The sequence below is a fragment of the Astatotilapia calliptera genome, chromosome 3 (genome assembly GCF_964374335.1).
Source record: "Astatotilapia calliptera chromosome 3, fAstCal68.1, whole genome shotgun sequence".
Classification (NCBI taxonomy): Eukaryota; Metazoa; Chordata; class Actinopteri; order Cichliformes; family Cichlidae; genus Astatotilapia; species Astatotilapia calliptera.
Genome location: NC_137424.1, coordinates 15,630,046 through 15,654,780, shown reverse-complemented (window position 1 = coordinate 15,654,780; position 24,735 = coordinate 15,630,046). Strand labels below are relative to the sequence as shown.

Below are 24,735 nucleotides of genomic sequence, written 5' to 3'. Positions count from 1 at the left end.
AAGTTAGCGACCGAGTGAGGGAGTGAAGTGAGCGTTAGTGACAGTCTTTCCCAGCTGATATTGATAAAGAAGAAGAAGAGAGGCTTTGATTCTGCTCTTCACTAAGCCCAGGAGAGCGTGGATCGCAACGGCGATAGCATAGTTGAAAAACGAGCAGCAGTTGGAGGAGAGGCCTCGCCGCACTAATGCACATTTTTATTATGTTAACAGACCGTGTCTTAGACTTCAAATTAAAAGCTGAGTTGTAATCACTGGCTCATCAAGTGGTTTTAATCTGTAGACTAGTAGTTTCAGGAGATATCCTGTGTTTGGGGATGGAAATCATTGCCTGCTTTGAGACTTGTTCTCTCTCTGCTTCAAAATGAAGCTAAATCCTAATGAAATCTCAGTAGATTTGAACTCCATAACAACTCAAGTTGTGATCTGGTTTTAATTAATTTTATTATTTCATTTCACGTCAAATGACTTACAGATATTGTAGTTTGTAGTACACAAAAGTCCTGAGATTACACCTGTGCGTCCTGTAGATTGACAGTGATGAGTGCCAAACCCGCGGTGAAGCATTTCTATAACTCGTTGTAGTTTTATGAAAGGTAAAGGTAATCTGCCCTCTCCGTACAGCCTAGCAGGCGTGCTTGTGGGGATGGACCTCTCATTGCTATATCGTGTCCAGCTGTCAGCTCAAATCAAAGAGAATCGGTGCATATTGCTCTTGACTTTAGAATACTGCTATTCTTCCTGCCACAGTATATGCTGGTAGCTGCTCACACTGCCCCTGCAAATGTCAGAGCGCACTGGCTTTGTTCTTTCCTCACTCATCCACCCTCAGACATGGCATAAGTGCCACAAGGTTTTACTCTAGTGTGTGTTTCTGTCTTTCTCTTTATAGTTGTGATGACAAATGTACTCGGGAGGTACTAGACTGTCAGCTTCACTCTTTGTGTGTGTGTGTGTATGTCTTCTCTCTTGTCTACAGCCACCAGTTCCACAAAGCTTGAAGACCTGAGCTTTCTTGATGAACAGCGCAATACCCCCCTCCGGACATCCATTCGCCTACCCTGGCATAATACAGGAGGAAGGCCCCCTCAGGACGCTAAAGGTGACTGGGCTATTCATACTACTGCTGTAGGCACTCAGGGGAGATATTTGTAAAATAAACGTGTAAAATATCGCAGTACATAGGATAATGTTATGTGGTATGACTCTGAAAAACCCTGAAGTTAATAGGCAGCCAACGGTAGTTCTGAAGTTTCCAAAGTACCACGTCTGAGTGCAGAGCCAACAACAAAACTGTGCAAATACTTGAACACTGCAATGTAAACAATGCAGCACTTATGGGTATTAACATTATCCTCAAAAGCCTTTTTTTGGCTTTTAAATCATGCCTTTTTTCCCAGCTAACTTTTATCTTGGTTATGTGTTTTGAATCCTCTGAGAGATCCTGCAGATTAAATATTTCATGGGAACATGAATTACTGAATAAGTCATCACTGGATATATACTCAGACTATTTAGTCTTCCTTTTGAAAATGTCCTCTTTCATTTTCACTCAGTCTCAAACATGAAGCTGATACATAAGCATATGGTCAGTGGTTCTGAGCAGGTTTTTTCTACATGAATTCGTACATACGCAACAATCTTAAACAATTGGATTCTTTTCTATAAATTTTATGGGAGATTCAGTTCAACTCAATTCAGTATTATTTATGCAGCGCCAAATCGCAACAACAGTCGCATCAAGGCACTTTATACTGTAAGGTAGACCCTACAATAACGCATACAGATGAAAACCCAACAATCATATGACCCTCTATGAGCAAGCACTTTGGAAATAGTGGGAAGGAAAAACTCCCTTTTATCAGGAACAAACCTCTGGCAGAACCAGGCTCAGGGAGGGGCGGCCATCTGTAGCAACCGGTTGGAGAGAGAGAAGGAAGACAGGATAACATACATGCTGTTGAAGAGAGCCAGAGATTAATAACAAGTATGATTCAGTGCAGAGAGGTCTATTAACACATCTTGAGGGAGAAAGGTGACTGAAGAAGAAATATTCAATGCATCATGGGAATCCCCCAGCAGCCTACACCTATTGCAGCATACCTAAGGGAGGATTCAGGGTCAGCTGATCCAGCCCTATCTATATGATTTATGGTATTTGTTTTTCAGATTTGGGTGTGATGGCACCACCTTTACCTAAATTTTGCAACAGTAGGTCAACATTTCAGTGCAGTTCATTGCAGTTGTATTCATATATTGCAAAAATCCCAACATGTGCCATCTTAGGAAACTCAACCTAGTACGCTGAGGACCTTACAGTTCTGATTTGAGCAACATTTAGTGACTTCCTTTTTGACTGGGCGAACCCTCCGACAGAACTAGACTCGGGATGAGCAGCACTCGTTTGATTGCCATGAGAGGAGAGTGAAAAGAAAGGGGGAAAAAAAGATGAGAAGGAGAAAAGCTTCAACTGTGGGAGAGAGAATACACAAACTGACATGCATGAACAATGAAATGGAGAAGAGGTGAGGATGTCGGTGCACCATGTGAGGCCTCCTGAAAGCAAAGGCCTGTCGCAGCATAATAAGTAAGGGGTGATTCAGACGTTAGCTGAGCGAGCTTTAACTATAAATCTATGAAAGGTTTTGAGGCTAATCTTAAAATTAGAGATTGGGTTTGGCTCCCAACCCTAAACAGCCAGCTGGTTCCACAGGAGCGAAGCAGCTTTAGCCTCTGCTTGTCATTCCGGCTTAGGATACTGAAAAAGCAAGTCATGGTCATTAGGGGCTTTATATTCAAGAAGATGGATTTGAAATCTAAGGGGATCCAATAAAGAGAGGTTAATAAAAGATAACTCTTTTTCTAGTTCCCGTCGATACTCCTTTTGCTCAAGTTAGAGTTTTTCAAACACTGTACTTATTTTGCTGGTATAGTAGAAGGTGGTGATCATTTCAAGTGTCTCAGAACCAGCTCGTTCGCTTTTTGGTTTCATTGTAGGGCACTAGAAACATAAACAGACCTACACCTGCCAATATAAACACTCTCAACTGCCCCTCCAATTACAATAGGCTTTTGTGAACACAGGCAAACTCGCAAGGTGAAAACACTAGCAGCTAACAGCAGTGATAGTTGTAATGTTGAAAGGTGCATTAGCACTAAAGGTAGCAGTCATTTAGTGATGTTAGTTAACAAGTGTTATGAGATCTAATTAGTGCTGAAGTAGACCAGATAAGAGTCCTCTTTCAGGTCTTCACTCTGATTCCACTTAATTGAAAATGTATCCTCTACAGTGTTCAGGGTTTTTCATGTATGTGGCTCCTTCTGGGAAGAAGAATGCGGGAGATGCTCAAAGCATGTTTGTAGGTTAACTGCAACGGAAAACGATTTATTACAGTAAAGTTTCCAGCATTTAAAAGAAGTAATCATTTGTTAACTTCCCGGAGACATGGGGAAAAAAAATAGAAGTAGTGTAAACAATTTTAATCTGTTTCATTTCTTTTCCCGTTTCCTTCAGCGCGTTTTGCTCCCTACAAACCCGTGGACATCATGCTCAAACCTTTGCTGTTCGAGGTTCCCAGCATCACCACAGATTCTGTGTTTGTGGGCCGAGATTGGCTCTTTCAGCATCTGGAAGATGTCCTGAAGGCCGGCGAGTCCACAGAGAACCACGGTGCTGTGGTGGTGGGCAGCGTGGGGTATGGGAAGACGGCCATCATCTCCCGACTTGTGGCGCTGAGCTGCCATGGAGGACGCATGCGTCAGATCGCCTCCAACAGTCCCAGCGCCTCCCCGAAAAGTAATTAGTTTTAGTATTTGCCTTTGGATGTGAGCACTACATTAACTGCTCGTGTTTAGCTAATGTTATTATAATTTCATTTCAACATTAGCTTGCAAAGTGTGGGAGGGAAGTAATTATATATTCGTTGGCAATATAAAATCAAGTTGACTAATATTACATTTACCTTACAAAAGAATGCCCTCACACACAACTAATGTTATTAATGCTAGCATATACATATATAGAGAGATGTTAGTTTATATTAATGTAATAACTTTATATATTGGTGACCATGTGCATGTCTTCCAGCTGGCCCAGGACAAAGCACAGAACTTCCTCTCAGCCAGCCTCCACAGCCCACTCCACCATCCAGTGCTGCCAACACACTGAGGACCAGCAGTTGCCCAGGAACTCCCGAGATGCAGCGGCACAGGGAGGAGGCTGTCAAACGCCTGGCTGCAAAGGTGCGCCTTTCAACATCTAAGAGAGCTCACAGTAACAAAGAAGCAGGAATCAAAGAAGCTGAAAAAAGATTGCACTAGTTATGGTGGTGTTTACTCAGGGAAAAAATGTTTGGTGTGTGCACTGGATCAAAAAAAGTAATTTTAACAATTTTCAACAGTGAGTAGATTATTTTTTGTTTTTGATGGATGGATTTGTTGTTTCTTCCTTTCTTTTTAAAAAAAAAAAAAAAAAAGGAAAAAGAAGGAAAATCGACCAAAAAGCATCTCAGGTTTTACCAAGTACTTCTACAACAGCTTCAGTCTGACTTCTGAAAACTCCTCTTTAATAGTGACCACAGATAATTGTGATATATTCTGTTGAATGATGCATAAAATTATACATAACAATAAGGGTAGGTTGCAGTTTACTAGTCAGTGATTAGAACCTCCTCAGGGAGCAACAACCCACAGCGAGCCCTGTCAGCCATGACCTGAGAGCACAGAATGTAAACACACACCAACGTCAAACAGAGCCAGCTTCATCAATATTAGACGTCATTTAGGAATTTACAAACATCAACACACGTTTCAAATAGCAACACCATTTATCTAGGCGGCTATCAGTTATACCGACATGTATGGCACTACTACTGCTTAATTACTGGTTGGTATCCGTTCCTGTGTCAACTTCAAATAGGTGCTTAAATATATTGTAAGGCCGCCTGTTCAAGTGTTGAACTGGGATGTTTGAACATGATAAGGATCCTCAAAATTCCATGAAGCGGAGCAACACTGACTACTGAGGACAGTGCTTACTTTTTTGACAGATGAATATTCCATCTGTTGATTTTTCTGGCGTTACAAGGATCGCAAAATAAAGTCTAAATACTGCCTCTCTGGGAAGTTTACGTGTCAGCGCTGTTGAGCAGAAGATTAAGTGTTTTCTTGTATAAGCTTGTCAACATTTTTCACAAGATATAAAGTACTGCACGGTAACAGCTTTACATGTGTTCTGTTACTCCCCCACACCGTCAGTAACATTGTTAACCACTTGTCTGTGACCGAACCCCCCCCCCCCCCAAACATGCATACCAGACACTGAGCATATTTCTGCACATCTTTCTCTTTCAGACTTGTGAAGTGGACAGACAAGTCCTCGATGTTTCACTTTAAAATGTTCCTCTCTCGATGCACGCCGACTAAGCAGTGTGCGGTTTTTGCCTACGACTCTTTTATTTTAGTTTTGGAATTGTTCGCTCTGTTTCCACTGAAATTTCTCTGTCGATTTTTCACTCCCGCATCTTTACTCGCACCACCTCTTCTTGTGTTGCTGAGGGTTCAGTCACATAGCAGGTGCACGTTCACTACATTTTGGAAATACTGCTTGCTAAAAGCACCATTTGATGACTTTGGCACTGCTATTGCCTTGTAGCAGGTCTAATAAAGATGATTGGGGGCCACCGGGATTCAGAGAAGATTTGTGATCCACTGTTGTAGTCAGTTGAGTTTGAATAGTGCTGTGATGGTAGGTTGTAAGGTAATTTAATAGGTGGCAGCTTTGTGAAGGACTTTCTCAGTGGATGTGACGTCTCCTACTGATTCTGCTGCGTTTAATGGTACTGATTACAACCTGTTGTCCTTCTAACACCTTTAGAATTTAATACTCTTATCCTGTCAGGGAGGCCTCCTAATTAGTGACCCTGTCAAAGGGGACAGTTCATGCACCAGACAGCTAGGGTAATGCAGTGAGCTTCATGTAAATGTCTGTGAAACTCAAGCAGTATCTCTTGAGCCAATTATGGTGAAAAGTGTTTCCAATAGGCGCCTTCACAGGGGCTCTGTTCCTGTGATGTGTGATGCAACGCTGAGCAGCTTCTGTCAGATTCTGCCAGTGCTTTTTTAATCATTGATTTAAAAGTGGTCTCATAACAGGAGCACTGAGGCTACTACCCTTTCTGCTTTATTCTTATTATCGAGACGTGCCTTTAGGTAACATTTCTGAAAATGCATTTATTGTTTTGCCAGCAGATGAGCTACCGAGGTTTGACTGCAGAGCCTTGCATCATCGTGTGTCGAGATTCGTATTGCTCATTGATGAGGCGGTAGTCTGCGTGACTTGTATGCTAAATTAAATCATCACTGCAGTAGGGGGCTTATTAAGAGTTGTGTTCATGCACACAGCAGGTTACTTGACTTTGTACAATAATAGGCATTCAATATATCAGTTTCCCTCTTTGTTATGTCACATTTGAATGTGAAGATGTGAATCAGTGGTTGTGTTATTGTTTCAGTTGGTCCATCTTCTGACTGGATGTCACATGTTTTCCTTACTAAAGATGGGTTATATACATCCAGGGAGTTCAGCTATAATTTTTAAAATCTTACCTCCCTCTTTTCTAATTTGCGCTAGCTTTAATTGTGCCTTTATTGGCATGTAAGTTATATGTTATTATTTGAAAAAGAAAGAACCATAAATATGCATTTAGATCTGTGCTGTGGGGAGAAGTTTGGGTCCAAAACATTTATTGATGCTAAATGTTAAAAAAAAAAGTCTCATATCTTGAGGCTTTAGTCATTTTTCTAGAAGCTGGTCATCGGTTTTCTGTGGAGAACTAAACAGCAACAGCTGAGGTTGAGCCGTCAGAGGAACCGATCACCTGCTCCTCCTCCTGTGGGCCTGGAAGTGTGTCAGCTCCTCCAGGTTGGACTGTAATTAGTACAGTCATCTTCCTTCTTCTCCACCTCTGTCCCTACATTTTCCTTTTAAATCAGACCTCCTTTGAATGCTGCGGAAACCTGCTCAGGTACAGAAGATTCTACCTTTAGATATCCACCTGGGATCTACTCACTTCTTTTTATAGTTTTTCATCCGTTGCCCAATCTCTTCATCATCCCTTCTGTGTGAAATAATGAAAGGATAAAATCATGTCTTTGACATTGTAGAGATAATATGTAGTTTTATGGAGGCTTGTTGGTATCAAAAGCCTCACTTACTTACTTTGTCATGGTAGTTTTTCAGTCACCAGAGATGTTGGTGTTTGTAAACGCTTTAAAGTTATCAAATGTACCCATCAGTCAGTGAATCATATTTTTAATTCTTCCTGATTCTCAAAAAGCAATGGCTTCACTCGCGTTTGTTCTCGTTCCTTTTGTCTTCCAGGTGGTGGCTTATCATTATTGCCAGGCAGATAACACGTACACTTGCTTGGTCCCAGAATTTGTGCACAGCATCGCAGCCCTTCTGTGCAGAGCTCATCAACTGAGTGCGTACCGGGAGCTGTTGCTGAAAGAGCCCCACCTCCAGAGCATGCTCAGTCTGCGCTCCTGTGTCCAAGACCCCATGGCTGCTTTCCGGAGAGGAGTCCTGGAACCGTTGGCCAACCTTCGGAAAGGTAAAACACTGTAGTTGTATATTGCACTATTTCATTTTCATCGTGTATGAGACCACTAATCTCATTTCATAGTATTTTAATATTAATTTATTTGTAAATGTCTTTGCAGAGCGAAGGATTCCAGAGGAAGATTACATAATCTTAATAGACGGGCTGAATGAAGCGGAGTTCCACAAACCAGACTATGGAGACACCATTGCATCCTTCATCACAAAAATCATTGCCAAGTTCCCCTCCTGGCTAAAACTGGTTGTCACTGTTCGAATCAACTTGGTGGTAAGAAAGAACTTATAAAGCATGGCTCTGAGTTCACTCAGATGACAAAATATTCACTGTTATAATCACCTCGAGTCAGAATTACAGATGTCACATTATACTGGTGATGAGTTTTAGTTTTAAAAAGTTTATCACTCTTTCTTCCCTCTCGGTAACTACTCTGCTTATCCGCACACTTTACGGCTGATTAAAGTAACTACTGCTAATGGCATTCACTCTTCTGTTGCTGCAGCTGCTTCTCTCACACACTCAGAGACTCGCTTCCCACAATGAACTCACACAGGTGCAGTTTGGCTGTTACACTGTTGAGTGAAGTACTGGATACAGGCAAGCTGTTAAGGGCTTGATTCTTAACTTAATTACCAGTTTCGTGTCTGCTCTTATCCTCTACTATCTGCTTTCCAAGCGCTCTGAGCTGAAGCTTATCAAAAAGTTTGAACACTCAAGACTTCTGTTGTTATATTTTTTTATACAAATTGAATGAAATTTGCACAGGCTGGTTTAACTAAGCATCTTTAACTAAGTGCTTTTACAGTCTTACCTTTTAATATATTTTAATGTTATTAGTGCTAGTTTTCACTTACTTAATATACTGTATTTTTCGGACCATAAGGCGCACCGGATTATAAGGCGCATTAAGCGAAACAAAACAGTCAGATAAGTCAACTCATTTTTCTTGCTTCCTCCAATCCACATTGATTCATAAATGCTGAATTCTCTTGCAGCTGCTCTATTCCCATGTTGTTGCAGCATATTAATGACTAACCTTTGTATTGTGGATGGATTACCTCAGTTGTTCTCCTGATTGAAGTTTGGTCCGTTTACAGCATCCCGCCATGCGATTGCATTTGTCCCTACCCCTCGGGAACCCTCACATTAACTTTTATGAGTGAAAAAAAGTTAGCCTTCATCCTCTAGCTTCACTGTGTTTATGTTATGCTAACATAGCTGTGTCGCTAGCATATCATTTTATACCAGCTAGCCAAGCTTCAGTAACCCTATAAATGTCACTGCTGTTTAGTTTTCTGTCTTCATTTATGTCGAAAGGGACGGCAGAGCTGTACATTTAAATTTTTTCAGAAATCTCTTAGTCATGTATATCATGTTTAGGTGGAACTAGTGAGCTAACTTCTAACTCCGTTAAATTTAATAAATTTTGTTTTCATGGATGCTTGGATGTTGAACTTAATAGTTACACCTGATAAAGCATCAACGCTGTCGATTTTTGAGAAAATTAAAGGATTTTAAGTGCGGCTTATAGTGCAGAAAAAAAAGTATGCCGGTTGTAGCCAACAGTCCTCCTGCATTTACAGTTCACACTGGCCCTGTTTCCCAATCCATAAAACACTGTAAAACACATTTATTGATTTGTTGACCAGAACATTTCATATCCTAAATCGGAAAATCTAACACTGTGGCAACCCTAGAAAAGAAATGAATCAAAATTCTCTCATTTTAACAAATGTCTAGCTGGACATGCCGTCACCTCTCTAGGCACTCACTCACTGTCACCAGACCCTGCACATTTTTACATTTTGACAAGTGTTTCCTGAGCTGCTCCCGCTTGTTATTCTACTCTTTACAGAGTCAGGCATATCCAGCAACATTCAGGAAAGAATTGAGACACATGACCTGCAGGGCAGGAGAGAGATGAGTCAGTCACTTTGAGCTGACACTAGGTTGACCAGTTCCAGAAATGCTATGGACTTGGATTAAATTCACGCTGCTGACAACTGAGGCTTTGACACTACTGATGAACTACATGAAAACTTATTTTCCTTGCTGGGGGAAAAAAGAAAGCACTGAGCCTTGGATAATAATGTGGTTTTTGATTGACATCTGGAATTTGAGTTATTATTGCTCAGTCAGAAGCCAGGGTCGAGTGTTGTCCATCAGTGTGGGCTGTACTATATAGTGAATTCAGCCTAGCTATTAAGAATTCAGGCAAGGCCCTGTCAGTGTGGTGAATCAATATATTGTAGCGCTGATATTTTGTATTCACCTCTTATGCTCTTCTATTAATGCATTAGAATTGGTTTTTTGACGTGGAAAGATGTTCCAGGTGACTGCACTTAAAGTAATACATTTCGACTACACTGCAACATCCATCCATCCATCCATCCATAAGCAGAACACTGCAACATATGTGTTGTAATGTCTTCTGACAAAGTGAAACAGTGTTTAATGAGAGGGAGTTACTGTTTGTGTGAATTTGCTAGGGTGACGTTTTTAGCCACCTGGAGGCTGGCAAAGCAAGAACAGCAACAACAACAAGGTTGCAGTCGGTTATCGGAGATGTGTTTTTGTTGTCCGTGTGGTAGATTTCATAGTAACAACTGTGCTGGAAAGGAAACGTGTGGTTTAAGGCATATGTAACAGTAGCTGTTTTTTTTATAACCTCTGTTAGTGAATCCTGTGCACATGCTGGACTGTGGCAAAGGATAGCACATTGTTAACCATGCCATATGTGTCTTTTACTTTCTTGTAATCATATTTTTCTTGTTATATTTCTGTTTTGTTCACATTCCCACTGTAACCACTTAGCAGTTGTCTGCAGTAATGAATCAAATGGCACTGTTGTTTTAATGGGAGCTATATGACGACTTCGCATGTGAAAACCTCGGAGTCGGTTTGACAATGTTTTTGTAAATCAGGCTCCTATGATGTTCAGTAAGTTCCCTTTAAGTGCAATGGAAAGGCTGTTAGTCACTGACTGAAAATGTCTAATTTTCCAAAAATGTAACAGAAGTCAGTTAAATAGTTTTTAAGAGAGTTGGCAGTCTTTTGCAGAAAAACCCTGTATGTCCTCTCTTTTTATTGTTTATTTTTTTTGGGGGGGGGGGGGGGCTACGAGTCCACATATTTGGGTAAGATGCAGGAAATGGTTGCAAAATCACAAAGAAATTCCAAAATTGAATTCTCTATGTCCGGTGGGACGTGATGAGAAATATTACAAAAGCAGAATTCAAAATGAAAACAATGAACAAACAGGGCTGCGTACAACCACATGCCATGACACATAACGACAGCACAATGCTTAATAACAGAATTAATGATAAACTGAAGATATTCTACGATAACTGGACCATGCACAGCATTCAAAATAAAATAAATAGAGAAATAAATACAGTAAATAAAGAAAATGTATATAAAATGTTGTTTGGACATGATGGTTGTCAGTCCTGCTCCATGCAATAGACTATAATGACCATACACTTGCATTACTCAAAGGTTCTTGAAACTGAAATATGAGCTAATGATGATGGTTCCTACTTCCTTCAAAAGTTTTTAGAGCAAGTTCCTACAAAAGATCAAAAGCACAAACTGTACGCTCCATGCTGTATTCTCATACCGTTTCCCCTAACATTAAAGCTCTGGACACAGCAGTCAGCAGCATTGCCATTCAGTGCAGACAGTGGTTACATTCGGCTTTGTAAGTTATCTGAACCATTTGGCCATCATTAATATGCAAAAGCCATCGGTAAACCTGCGTCTGTGTGTGTATGGCTTTGCTATCTAAGCTTTCGGCTACAAGTTCAGAAACTCTGCAGCTTAGTGTTTGTATAAGCTGCAATTTAGCTTGAAATTGGAAGCACTAAATGATCGACTTTAAAGCATTATCACTTCATACTTGTAATATTATGCGTGTACATTTGTACTTGTCGCTTGTACTCAGGTGTCTCTTGCAAAAAACCCCTCAGTGAATAAATAAAGCTTATCTGCTTTACTGCCCGACTAACTCGGGGCATAGCAAAAATGAATCATGGAAGAATAATCAAGATAGCATTGTTAAGACAAGAAAATATGAAGGCATGAAATGTTTCTTATTTGCAGACAGAATCAGAGTTGTGCATAGAGATGAAATTGTCACGCTATTGTTTTGTGCTTTGAACAGACAAATAGCATCTCACCTCGGAGGAAGGGTTCGATATATTGGCCCTTGCCTGCTAGACTAATATCTGGACAATCTCTGAGGTGTTGTTTGCACCCCCTCCCCCCAATCTTGTGGATTGTGTTCGGTATGTTTTATTGAGCGTGTGCATACATGTGCTTGTGTGTGTTTGTCTGTTTGCGCTGCCTTCTCATGATGAGGGAGAGGAAAAATGTTATCTTGCGGAGGCAATGTTTCTCTAGCCTCAGACAGGCAGAGGATTGGAGGATTAAGGTGCATTGATTTCTCCAACCCCTGGGACACAGATTGAAATGTGAGCCCTAGTTCAGACCTCTGCTTGCCCGCTAGCTACCATCCCATCCATCCCCTGCCTCTTAATACTCAGTTTCCCCACTCCTGTTTTCCTCACAGCCACATTTTGAACAGTAACAAGTGTCTGCTTTGGCCTGATAGCTCAGCATGCTTGCTTCCCCACTGCTCAAAGAAACTCTTCTGATAATACACGTACACAGGCAGATTTTGTTTTTCTTAATGGCAGCTCAGGATGCAAAGAATATTTTTGCTTTTAATTAATTAAATTATTTATTTATTGGCTGTGGTATTGAGTAATACAGCTGTGTCTGTAATGCAAACACTGCACCAAATTACTTTTTTTCATGCATTGACACTTTAATAGTACATTGAAGCTCAGATGTATGTTTTTATGTCACGCTCTGTCTTTATCTTGTCTTCAATAGGAGATCACCAGCCTCCTGCCCTTCTCCAAAATCTCCCTGGATGACTTTTCTGACAACAAAGAGATCAGCAATGACCTCAACGCATATATCCAGTATCGTATCAACGGCAGCAAGGACATCATGAACAATATTAGCCTGAACGGCAAGGCCGATCCTATCACAGTCGGCAAGCTAAGTAGCCACCTGATCTCCCGCAGCCAAGGGTCCTACCTGTATCTCAAACTCACCCTGGATCTGTTTGAAAGAGGCCACCTCGTGATCAAAAGTGCCAGTTACAAAGTCGTGCCTGTTTCACTGGCAGAACTGTACCAGTTACAGTGTAACATGAAATTCATGACCAATTCAGCCTTTGAGCGCTCACTGCCGATCCTCAACGTATCGCTCGCCTCGCTGCACCCCCTGACTGACGAGCAGCTGTTCAACGCCATCAACGCGGGGTTCGTCCAGGGGGAGCTACAATGGGAGGACTTTCAGCAACGCATGGAGCTGCTCTCGTGCTTTCTCATCAAACGGAGGGACAAGACGCGCATGTTTTGTCACCCTTCCTTCAGAGAGTGGCTGGTGTGGAGAGCTGATGGAGAGAGTACGGACTTCCTTTGTGACCCCAGGTCAGTTTTCTGCTAATGCAATAACTTCGCAGCTCTCAATTTGGTTTGCAGGCTTCTGTAATGCATTTAGAGTTTGCGTATGTTTCAGTAATGCATTTAGAAAAGGTTCTTGAATTGCACAAATAGGCATGTAGGACAGTAAGAAAAGTACAACTAATGCTGCAGAATAATATGATAAACGTGTCTTCATGTGAATGAAGTTTTGCATCTCAGAGTGCTTCTGAATTAGTTGTTTTAGGTCTCTGACAGCTTTAATCATGCCTAAATTTGGTGTCCATCCTGTCGGTTGTCACAAAGTTCTTACCTAAAATGTTTAAAGCAGTGTCCTGCTTATTTCCGGTCCTCAATTTTAATGCAGGAGAGCAGAATTTAACGTGGGATATGTCTGCAGAAGGGGAGAATAGCTGGCTCTGGATGTATTAGAGGCAGTAATTCAGTGTTTTTCTTCACATATCTGCGCAGAAATCGGTCCATAATAAACACTGCAGACTGCACCAAAGCTTCCATTTGTAAATAAACCCCTTTAGTCAGCAGTTTGCATACGCAGCCCTGCAACATCATAGATCAGATTTCAAGCAGGCTGTTTCACTTCTTCGAGTCGTCTTCTCTTGCATAATGACTCCATTGCATAACATTTGTGAGAATGTGAGAATACAGCTGTGGAAGTGAAGCATGTTAGATTAATGCTCGAATCTTGCAACAATGACATTCAGGCTTCACTGAATGTAATTTGAGATTTTGCAGAAACATTAGACTCCCTGAAGTCCTGTTTGTTGGTGTCAGCTTGTTGCATGCCAAAGTCTTTCCTTTGTCTCGGAAAAAATACAGACGGCATGCAGAAAAAAAATTGAGTGTGAAGTGATGTGATGATGTGAGCATTTACAGACACATCACAGCACTAAATTCATTAGCACAAGGCCTGTTTGCGACGTACAGCACATTCAAAAGGTCATCTCAGAATGCACCTTTGATACAGTGAAGCTGTTTGTAATAAAGCAGCACCTCTGCAGATAAATCCTGTGCTCTTTTGGAGCTGTCAGGATTCATCCGAGTTCAGATGCCTGACTGCAGACTTCACCCTCATATCAAACACATCGATTCTCCTTCCACTGCCTCTCCCCGGTCTGAATTGTTCGCATGTGCTGGTACCGTATTATAATTGTCAAATTTCAAATAACAAGCCGCACCAGCGTTGTTAGTGGATTACTCGCTCCCTCATCTGCTTGTTTGCAACCCACTAATTTGCGCTGCTGTTGGCAGCTTGCATTGGTCATCGGTAAAATGAACTGCTGCGTCTGTGCTCATGAATTTGTGCTTTGTTAGTAGATCACCCGCACAACTTTTGACTCCTGATCAGTGCTTTTTTTTTTTTGTTGTCTTGCAGCCTCACACTGATTTGCCCTGTTTTAATAAATAGTGCTTTTTGTGAGGGAGGGGGGGTACTGACCTATGCATTTTGCAGATATTGCATGTTGCAATGCGAGGCAGGCTTATCTCTTTTAGCAGTACTTGCAGTGCTTACCTAATTGAAATGCTGGAGCCACACGCAAATGAGAGATTTCAGTCATTCACACTTCATAAAATGAATGATGTCACTTTTTTCCTCCCTGTTGCTCACCTCTGCTCACACGGCGATGCCTCCAAACGGACGAGAGCTGAGCTTCGTATTCTGGTCATTCACAGCCTTCCAGCTCCATCATTAAAAAAACAAAGGCTTGTAGTCTGGTGCAGGAGATGCACAGAGAGACAAAAGCCTCCTGCACTGCCTCTCTGTTTGTGCCTGGGCACAACTAGAGAGGATTTTTATCCAGATCAAAGGGATTCGCAATCATGCATGCCTTTTTAATGAAGTTCTGCATTAATTAGTGCCTCAGTGACACTCTTCCCCCCTGTTGTTCAGAGGGTCATTGCCAAACATTTTTAGCTTATTCACACTAGCTCCAGAATACAATAGTTCTCCATGACAGTGCCAGGCTCCTCGTCATCAGCAGAATGAATCAGTACTTTCATGTCGTTTGAAGCAGAGGAACAATCATTCCTACTGTTGACGACTGAGTATCCTATCTGTTCCCTTGTTTTCTAACCCAGGACCGGTCACGCTCTCATGGCTTTCATGTTATCGCGCCAAGAGGGGAAACTGAATCGGCAGCAGACAATGGAGCTGGGACACCACATACTCAAAGCACACATCTTCAAGGTATAGATGTGGAACCTACGTGGTCTATGCATTCATCTTTATTTGAAATCCATCCATTGCAGGAATTTCTTGGTGTTCACTTTCTCTTGATTTATGCACTGTGACAATGGTTCACCAGAGGATAAGCCGTGGGATGTGGAAAGCAACATTGACAGCTTATGCCCCTCAGATTCGCTGGTTTTTACATATGTGTGTTTGTGTATTTACTCATGCATTTATGCATCGGCGTGCGTGCAGGGTCTGAGCAAGAAGACAGGCGTGTCATCCAGTGTCCTTCAGGCTCTGTGGATAAACTGCAGCACTGACGGCCTTTCTGCAGCCCTGGCCTCCCTGAGGAACCTCTACACACCTAATGTCAAGGTAAGCCTTTGCTTCAGGTTTGCTCCTGCGCGTCTGTTGAATGCAGAACAATCGGCTTATTAGCTAACGATGAAAAAAACACATTATTGATAACCTGAAATGCCTAAATGCAACAGGTTGCTTTTGTTGAAATGCAAAGTATACATATACACACAGTATATGTATCCAATTTTCAGCATTTTCATAACCCTTTTGTTACATTGGAGTAATATAATCATATACACTGGTTAGGTCATTTTAAAGCAAATGCATCTCAGAAATAACTGCAACTTTCTTTAGATTTTAGTTACACTTTTAATCCCCGAATGTTGCTCCACGCAGAGAATGTTTTATTAATAACCGCTGTCCTTTTATATTGTTAATGTGTCCAATTATAATTTGACAGGTAAATGTTAATAAGCTTCGCGCACGAGCCAACTTCCTGTGTACTGCTTTTCAGTCGTGTTTCGAAGGGCGATAATCATTTGGCCTTTCCTGGAAAGGCTGTTCTGCCAGCATGATGCATTCTGGCTCGAAGAAAAATTATCCTCCGTACTTCTTTGCCGTTAGTGTTATTGTTTCAGAGGGCGTTCCATCACCTGGTGTCTGTTTGTGAGTTATTGTATAAATGTGTAGTATTAGTCAAACAGACATTTACAAAATGACCTTATTCTCTCCTCTGGGGGAGGGGTGGGGGGGGTTAATTATGCTACAGAGGATCCAGAAAATAACACACACTTTCATCTCCTGTCGTCAAACACTCATTTCACTCTTTGGTTTTGTTTGACTAGGCCTTTATTATTGATTTACTCGTAATGAAAGCGAATACCACACTTGATAATTGCATTCGCTAGAATGTGGCCGTTTCATTTGCCGTCTGAAAAATCTGAAGATGAGAATAAGAAGTTTGATCTCTGTATGAGCCATAAAATGAGTAATGGAAACAATTCTGCTGCTCAAACATGGGTGGTAGTTCACATTTTTAAGTGTATAATTTAGCCAATAAAGAGTAAAATAGTTAAACAGTCATCTCTTCTTAAGAGAATAACATTTATTTTTAATTCAGATTTCTTTCACCTTTAAGTACATGTGATAAAAAATTCTTTTTTCACTCTCAGTCACATGACAGGTGAGTCCTAGTAAATAATTTTCGAGTATGTGTACATAACACATGCTAATTTTAAAACTATTATTATTATTTTGCTAGCTATCAAACGTGCTGGAGAAATGCACTGAGTGTGATAGTACAGTAGTTGGTTATGGCATGGTGATTTATGGTATATGCTGTAAACATAGCTAACATTACTTAGCAGTAGCAGTAATGTGAGTTACTTCACTCAAGTAAAAGCTTTAAACGTTAGTCTGATACTTAACTAGCCAACTTGAGGCTTAAGGGAATAATGGTAATAAGAGGGACTGATCCATATGGGCACAGAGAATAGCCACTTTTTGTGGTACTGAAGTTCCCGGGCTTTCATTCAAAATCTGTTTATCGTGAGCACCCACCCATTAAACATAAAAATTATAAATAGCTTCAAGCTATTTCAAGCTATTGATGCCTGTGGGCACTATCAGCCACTGAGACAACAGACAAATTTTAGTGTTTTAATGAATGAATATTTCATACATTAAGGCTGCCTGTTTATTTAAGAGAGGTGAACAATACATTATAATTATACATAATAATATCACAGATGATAGACTAAATAAATAGATTTTACTTAGATGCTTGTTCATTCTTAAAGTCTTATATGTTGAATTGAACTGAATGTCATCTGTTCAAAGGCTCTCCCAGTCAGTGCTGTTCTCCATGCCTGTCTTACTGTACATGATGTTATTAGCACAAACACTTTAAAAGTTACTGTGACTCAAACATAGAAAAAATGATTTTTTATTTCCCTCACCTAATATTTAAAAGTATTTTATAGCATATAACACCTTTGAAAATATGCTTTGGTTCCCATTTAACTCCAGAAAATCATAAATCAAAATATGGATATTACCTGTCCACAGATTCATGGTGCAGTAACTGCTCTTTTAACTGTCTGGTGTCTTTGCTTTGTTTGGTGTTTGTAGACATGGTTTACATGAGTTTTTAGCTGAGATTCAGAGGTTTCTGTGGACACTACTCATGTCAGCACTTATATTTCTGACCTCGTGTTATAATCGATTAAACGTGATCTCCTCCCTTTTGCCCCCATTTTTGATGTTGTGGGTGCAAATGATCAGGCGTGACATTCTCATAATAAATCAGATAAAATACTGCAAAGAATTAATCCTGCGTTTGTGTGATTGAAATGTGTGTGCAGTGACACTGTTTTAAAGATTTGGCCTAAATAATTCTGGAGTGAATGAGCCTAAACATGATGACCGGACTAATGACACCATATCACCTGTGACACACACACACGCACGTATGACTTTGCCAGTTTCAGCTGAAACAATTTCAGTGTTTCAAACCATGTTCCAGAGTTTTTAGTTCACCGTTCATGAGGTTTCAAGAAGAAAATGAAAGACAGATCTGAATGTTTGAAAGTGTTTTGGAAAAACTCTGTAAAGATTAGATGAACAATACTCAAAGGATAAATTCAACTGTTTTATTTTGTTAGATAAGTTGAAAAAAAAGTTAAACAAGCAAGTAAATAACGAAACAAGGTTAAATGAAGTAAGAGCAAAAAGTTAACAAGTAAATAACGAAACAAGGTAAAACGAAGTAAGAGCAAAAAGTTAACAAGTAAATAACGAAACAAGGTTAAATGAGGTAAGAGCAAAAAGTTAACAAGTAAATAACGAAACAAGGTAAAATGAGGTAAGAGCAAAAAGTTAACAAGTAAATAACGAAACAAGGTTAAATGAGGTAAGAGCAAAAAGTTAACAAGTAAATAACGAAACAAGGTTAAATGAGGTAAGAGCAAAAAGTTAACAAGTAAATAACGAAACAAGGTAAAATGAGGTAAGAGCAAAAAGTTAACAAGTAAATAACGAAACAAGGTAGAGGAGAGAAACCCCAACAATCCCCTCTGAGCAAGCACTAGGCGACAGTGGGGAGGAAAAACTGCCTTTAAACGGGCAGAAACCTCCGGCAGAACCAGGCTCAGGAGGGGGCAGTCAACTGCCGGGACTGGTTGGGGGGGTGAACAGAGGTGGAGCAAGACGAGGCTACATCAGTTGAAGAAGCAGTATTGTCCCTCTACCGGAAAAAGCTGAAGAATCTTTTCTTCTTTTTCATGGACTTTTCCACGAGCGCCTTTTTGTCCAGGATGAGGGTTCTCAACTCATCGATGGTTTCTGTGTTTTGCCTCTCTAGTTTCTTGCATGTTTGTTCCACCTGTTCTAATGTTGCTTGTGTTTCTTCAAGCTTTTCTTTGAGGTCTTTGGATGTTGCCTCCTGTGTCAGCTTTGCCTTCTGCAGGTCTGCATTTCTCACTTGATCTTCTTTGTGCAGGCCTTCTAGCTGCTCATTTCTTTTCTGGATATCGCGGAGCGTACACTGCAGGTCCTCATGCGTTTTGTCTTGTTTTTGCTTTTGGGCCTGCATTTCTGTGTTTTCCCGCTTCAAGTTGTTGAATTCCAACAATATCCCCTTAATGAGCTCTGAGTTGTTTTTGGCCATGTGATCAATCTTTTTCTGCATGTGTGAGCATCGTTTTTCTAGTGTTTCCTTTTCTCCCTCCAGCTCACTTGTTTTGACCTTCAGTTCATCACAGAATCCTTGCAACTTTTGATTTTTACTCTCAAAGTCCTTGATAATGCACTTTTCTTCTGGCAGTCTTTCTTTCTGTTGCTCTTTCTCTTGAAGGAGGTCTTTATTTTGGACCAATGTTTGTTCCAACTCTGCCTTCACCATTCTGTACTTTTCCTGCATGCCTTGGAGCTCGCGCTGCAGGTCTTTTTGCTTTGTGTCCTGTTGTTCCTTCTGTTGGAGGACTTCTTTATTTTTTTCTTCAGCTTCATCAAGCTTTCTTTGGAGCAGGTGATTCATTTGGTCCATGTATTGCAGATCCCACTCCATTTTATCAATCGTCGCTTTCCTGCCTTGAAGCTGCTCGGACATTTCTTTAACTTCAGCGCTCTTTTTCTTGTTTTCTTTGATGAGGGATACAATCTGCTCTCTGGCTTGAGCAAACTTGATCCCCCAGCCCTCATTAATAATGTTGATGTCGGGCTGGCGCTGTAGTGTTTCTTCCAGGTGTTTGTTTTGTGCTTCCATCTGTAAGCACTTCTTCTCCAGGTGACGTTTTTCTTCTTCAATTTGTCGAATTTTGTTCTGGAGATGGTTGTTTTCATTCCTACTCTCCTGTAATGCCCTTTGGATGGATAAGAGGCCATTTGGAGAAATTGGCCGGCCACACGTGGAAGGAGAGGCGGCGAAATCTTTTTGTCTCGGTTGCCGTAATCTTGGATACATGTTGGCGTTTGTATCCGATGACTCTGAGAGGTTTCCAAATTTTTCTGTAGTCAACGTTTGAAGGCTGCAAACACAAAGGCTGCGAAGAAACGAACTGAAAATTGCTGTTTCTCACCCCTATTTATAGAAAAACTTCAAAGGATCCTTGTGACATCCTTGTGACATCCTTGTGACATCATCACTCCTAAGCCAATCAGATTGTCACATGCACTGCAAAAACTCAAAATCTTACCAAGTAGGTTGGAGAGACAAAACCTGCAGCTCAGAATCAGCGCAAGAAGACGTAATCGCAGCGCGGACCGGACGCATCAGGATCGCTAAGCTCCGACAGCGTGTCCGTCTACGAGCCGTCGGGTGAGAAAGCCGAGAAAGACAAAGCTGATTCTGATGCGTCGGGTCCGTTCTGTGTTTACGTCTTTGTGTGGAATCAGTGTACCTGCTCTCATTTACACGGATTCGCATTTGCGACCAAATTGGTTGCACTCTAGAGCCCTGTTACTTGATGAAAGTTGGTTTTGCAGAGTTAATCTTGCAGCTCAGCCACAGCATAGCCCTCAGCAACCAAGAGCATGCTAGCGGGCCGTTGTTATTATGTTATTACTGTGCTTTTCGGAAAATAAGGCACTCTAAAAATCAGTCCTTTGATTTTTCTGGAAATTGACAGTGCTCCTTATAATCCGGTTTGCCTTATGTCTCTACCAGCTTTGCACATCTACAGACTGAAATCTTTGCCCATTCTTCTTTGCAAAACAGCTCCAGCTCAGTCAGATTAGATGGGCAGCGTTTGTGAACAGCAGTTTTCAGATTTTGCCACAGATTCTTGATTGGATTTAGATCTGGACTTTGACTGGGCCATTCTAACACATGGATATGTTTGCTTTTAAACCACTCCATTGTTGCCCTGGCTTTATGTTTAGGGTCGTTGTCCTTGTGGAAGGTGAACCTCCGCCCCAGTCTCAAGTCTTTTGCAGACTCCAAGAGGTTTTCTTCCAAGATCGCCCTGTATTTGGCTCCATCCATCTTCCCATCAACTCTGACCAGCTTCCCTGTCCCTGCTGAAGAGAAGCACCCCCAGAGCATGATGCTGCCACCACCATATTTGACAGTGGGGCTGGTGTGTTCAGAGTCATGTGCAGTGTTAGTTTTCCACACAGAGCATTTTGCATTTTGGTCTCATCTGACCAGAGCACCTTCTTCCACATGTTTGCTGTGTCCCCCACATGGCTTGTGGCAAACTGCAAACGGGACTTCTTATGGTTTCTGTTAACAATGGCTTTCTTCTTGCCACTCTTCCATAAAGGCCAACTTTGTGCAGTGCACGACTAATAGTTGTCCTATGGACAGATTCCCCCACCTGAGCTGTGGATCTCTGCAGCTCGTCCAGAGTCACCATGGGCCTCTTGGCTGCATTTCTGATCAGCGCTCTCCTTGTTCGGCCTGTGAGTTTAGGTGGACGGCCTTGTCTTGGTAGGTTTACAGTTGTGCCATACTCCTTCCATTTCTGAATGATCGCTTGAACAGTGCTCCGTGGGACGTTGTTTCTTTTTGTAGCCTAAGCCTGCTTTAAATTTCTCAGTAACTTTATCCCTGACCTGTCTGCTGTGTTCTTTGGACTTCATGGTGTTGTTGCTCCCAATATTCTCTTAGACAACCTCTGAGGCGTCACAGAGCAGCTGTATTTGTACTGACATTAGATTACACACAGGTGCACTCTGTTTAATCATTAGCACTCATCAGGCAACGTCTATGGGCAACTGACTGCACTCAGACCAAAGGGGGCTGAACACACACCCCACTTTGCAGTTATTTATTTGTAAAAAATGTTTGGAATCATGTCTGATTGTCGTTCCACTTCTCACGTGTGCACCACTTTGTGTTGGTCTTTCACGTGGAATTCCAATAAAATTGATTCATGTTTGTGGCTGTAATGTGACAAAATGGGGAAAAGTTCAAGGGGGCCGAATACTTTTGCAAGCCACTGTATGAATCCTGGTTGTGTTTACTGACCTGGAAACGATTTTATGTGCACGGCGCTCGAAAATCTGTCAAATGTTTTAGTACGACTTTGCTAAGCTACGAAGCCGCACCGCTTGATGGATTGTTGGAGCATTACGGCTATCGTAGGCAGGAGCCTCGCGGAGTGATACGTACTGTGCTTCAACATAATATTACTGTACTGTGTGTTTGTTTAACCTCTTTTTAAGTTTTGTGGATATTATACATGGTTGTGCTGAGGATATGTCGGCCAGTTTCCACTGGAAATGCCTTTTGGTTAAACTGTCAGCGAGGAATTTGCATTTGCACTGTTACATTTTTATATAAGTTTAATGCACATGAAAAGCAGCTGCTTATTTAAGTGAAAATACATTGATTGTTTTTTTTTTTTTGCACAAATGAAGTGGAGTTGTAAAGTATTTTGTCTCGTGTCAGTTATATCGTTATCGCACATTTTCAAATTTATATCGTGATGAATATTTTTGGCCATATCGCCCTGCTCTACTTCTACAACACGCCTTGTGTAGATGAGTTAGTGAGGCAAACTGATCAGCTGTCTTATTGTGTCTGTTGAGTGTTTGGTTTTGTGAACGGCCTCTTTAATGCACGAGGGTGTGACCATCCACATCCTTGTATCTGTCCACTGTCAGCCATTCATTTTGTGCAAATCTGGCCAAGTCTTCCAAGTGTGCGTGTTTTTTTTCCTTCTGACCAGATGCAGCTTTCTGCAACATCACTTTAATGTCCTTATACTGATCACCACACTGTGTATGTGCACTAAAACAGCAATCATTTCACTGCTCCTTTGTAGTGACAGGTTACAAAACGTCATTAGATGCTGCGTGGCTGTACAAGATAGACTTTGGTTAGCAACAACTCTCTGAGGCCTTTACTGTGAAACAGAACGCTGTCTTATCCGGCTAACTTCAAGGTTTAATGTGGGATTTTTTTGTAATCCAAGACATAATGCCAGGTCAACTCATGCTTTGAACCTAATCTGCTCCAGAGCAAATCAGGTTCCAAATGAGAGATCACCAGGTACAAAATCACCACCTACTAACCAGTAAGACCGAAAAAGAACAAAATAAATAAAATCCCCGATCCGGGAAGGTCCCTCAGACCGCTGTGTGCAGAGAGTAGGAGTGTAAAATCTTTCAGCAGAGTCTGATGTCTTTGTCTTTCCATGATGAGCAACAATAATGAACATAGATTCTCTACAACAACTTTACTGTTTAGGAAGTATTAATATATGATCCCAAAACTTCTACATTTAACCTTTTAATCAGACCAGCAAAAATCTAGTATTGAATCTTAGCACAGTCATAAAAAACTATTTGCTAAAAGCATTTTTGCAGCTGAATATTTTAAATTACAGTTAGGATCACTGGTTGGCTGTTTCACCTGTAAGACTTTAAAATAACATGCTAAGGTTTAATAGTCTATAAGGAATACACTCTGAGGCCTGGGCAGTGTTGTGCTAATAAGAGAAGGTTTGTGTGTGCAGTGAAACAGTAATTTTTTTTATCTCATAATTTATTGATATGTTTGATCCTTTTAGATCGTTTTATAAAACTTACAACAACAGGCCTGAACCTGCTCAGCTCCAAAGAGCTGGCTAAACGATGGGGCATGTTCAGAATCTTCCTGAAGTTTAACAATTTCCCAAAAAGCTACACAAAGTGAATTTTCATATAAGACAAGAAGGAAAGAACAGGGTGTGATGTGGAAGGGGCACTCTGGCAAACAAATTACTGCTTTTATTAAGTTACAAAACTCGCAGTCTTGTTCACGAGTGATCAGAGAAGGGAACAGGAGATGGACAGATGGATCGGTGCTGCGGCTGCAGACTCTTCACCAGTCCCTCTTTACCAGTCGATTTACGTCCTTACCCTCTGTCACAACGGGACTGAACGGACTCACGCGTAGGCTCTGAGTAGGGAACAATAAAGGTTTTTTATTTACAGAAGCACCAGGTGATCTATTTACACAGTGGGGAAAAGACGGGTTCCGGGAATCCACACACGAACAGGAGGGGGGAAAGACACTTGCAGTCCACACACGCTCCAAAGTCCTCACTCCATCCACGCTCCACGCTCCTCTTCACACTCCACAAGAAACACAAAAGCTCGCTCCAATCCTCACACACTTGATCGCTCAGGTAACACAGGGGCAGGTCCAGGGAAATCTATTCACAGAGATGCAAAAGGTTACTGTAAGAAGATCGCTAGGGAAACACGAGAACGAACTGAGCTGGGGTTAACACTGACGAGAGTCGGCAACGGTCCAGCGACGAGAAATACAGGGCTGCCATCTTATAAGGGGACTGGAACACTGTTGGGTGATGAGCCACAGGTGTCACCAGGTGCGTGGGCCAAGGGCAGGAGCCCACAGATGAGCTCCGCCCAGGCAGTGAGAGAAGGAGGGAGGGAGAGAGCGGGGACAAAATCAAAACAAAAAAACACATGTAGCCACACTGAGGCGACCGGGTAGACACAGGGACCCTGACACCCTCACCTTTTTCACAAATGTCATGTATGAAAATCTATAATAACTCCAGTTATACGAATATCAATATCCTCATAAGTGAGGATATTGATAAACTGATTTGAACTTTTACTGATTTCTGTTTAGATATAAATTGATTCAAAGTGGTCAGATATGCAGATTCTGACC

General features: G+C 41.4%; 2 protein-coding genes and 1 long non-coding RNA gene across 3 annotated transcripts in view; 2 read left to right on the top strand and 1 right to left on the bottom strand.

Moving 5' to 3' along the window:
• LOC145425230 (protein NLRC3-like) overlaps positions 1 to 24,735 on the top strand; it is a 611,895-nt gene that overhangs the window by 272,163 nt on the left and 314,997 nt on the right. The gene's annotated exons all lie outside the window — the stretch shown is intronic.
• The window catches only part of LOC113035369 (protein TANC1-like), a 49,119-nt gene that overhangs the window by 15,192 nt on the left and 9,192 nt on the right, over positions 1 to 24,735 (top strand). Inside the window, exons 7-14 of the mRNA XM_080299687.1 lie at positions 977 to 1,099; positions 3,512 to 3,793; positions 4,085 to 4,239; positions 7,379 to 7,610; positions 7,720 to 7,886; positions 12,516 to 13,123; positions 15,212 to 15,320; positions 15,558 to 15,680. Coding sequence (XP_080155813.1) covers positions 977 to 1,099; positions 3,512 to 3,793; positions 4,085 to 4,239; positions 7,379 to 7,610; positions 7,720 to 7,886; positions 12,516 to 13,123; positions 15,212 to 15,320; positions 15,558 to 15,680 — 1,799 coding nt within the window. The remainder of the gene's footprint in view (positions 1 to 976; positions 1,100 to 3,511; positions 3,794 to 4,084; positions 4,240 to 7,378; positions 7,611 to 7,719; positions 7,887 to 12,515; positions 13,124 to 15,211; positions 15,321 to 15,557; positions 15,681 to 24,735) is intronic.
• LOC145425340 (uncharacterized) lies at positions 23,997 to 24,558 on the bottom strand. The gene is made up of 2 exons (XR_013906007.1): positions 24,330 to 24,558; positions 23,997 to 24,247 (listed from the first exon to the last, which is right to left on the bottom strand). It is a non-coding gene; the product is annotated as an uncharacterized LOC145425340 (long non-coding RNA).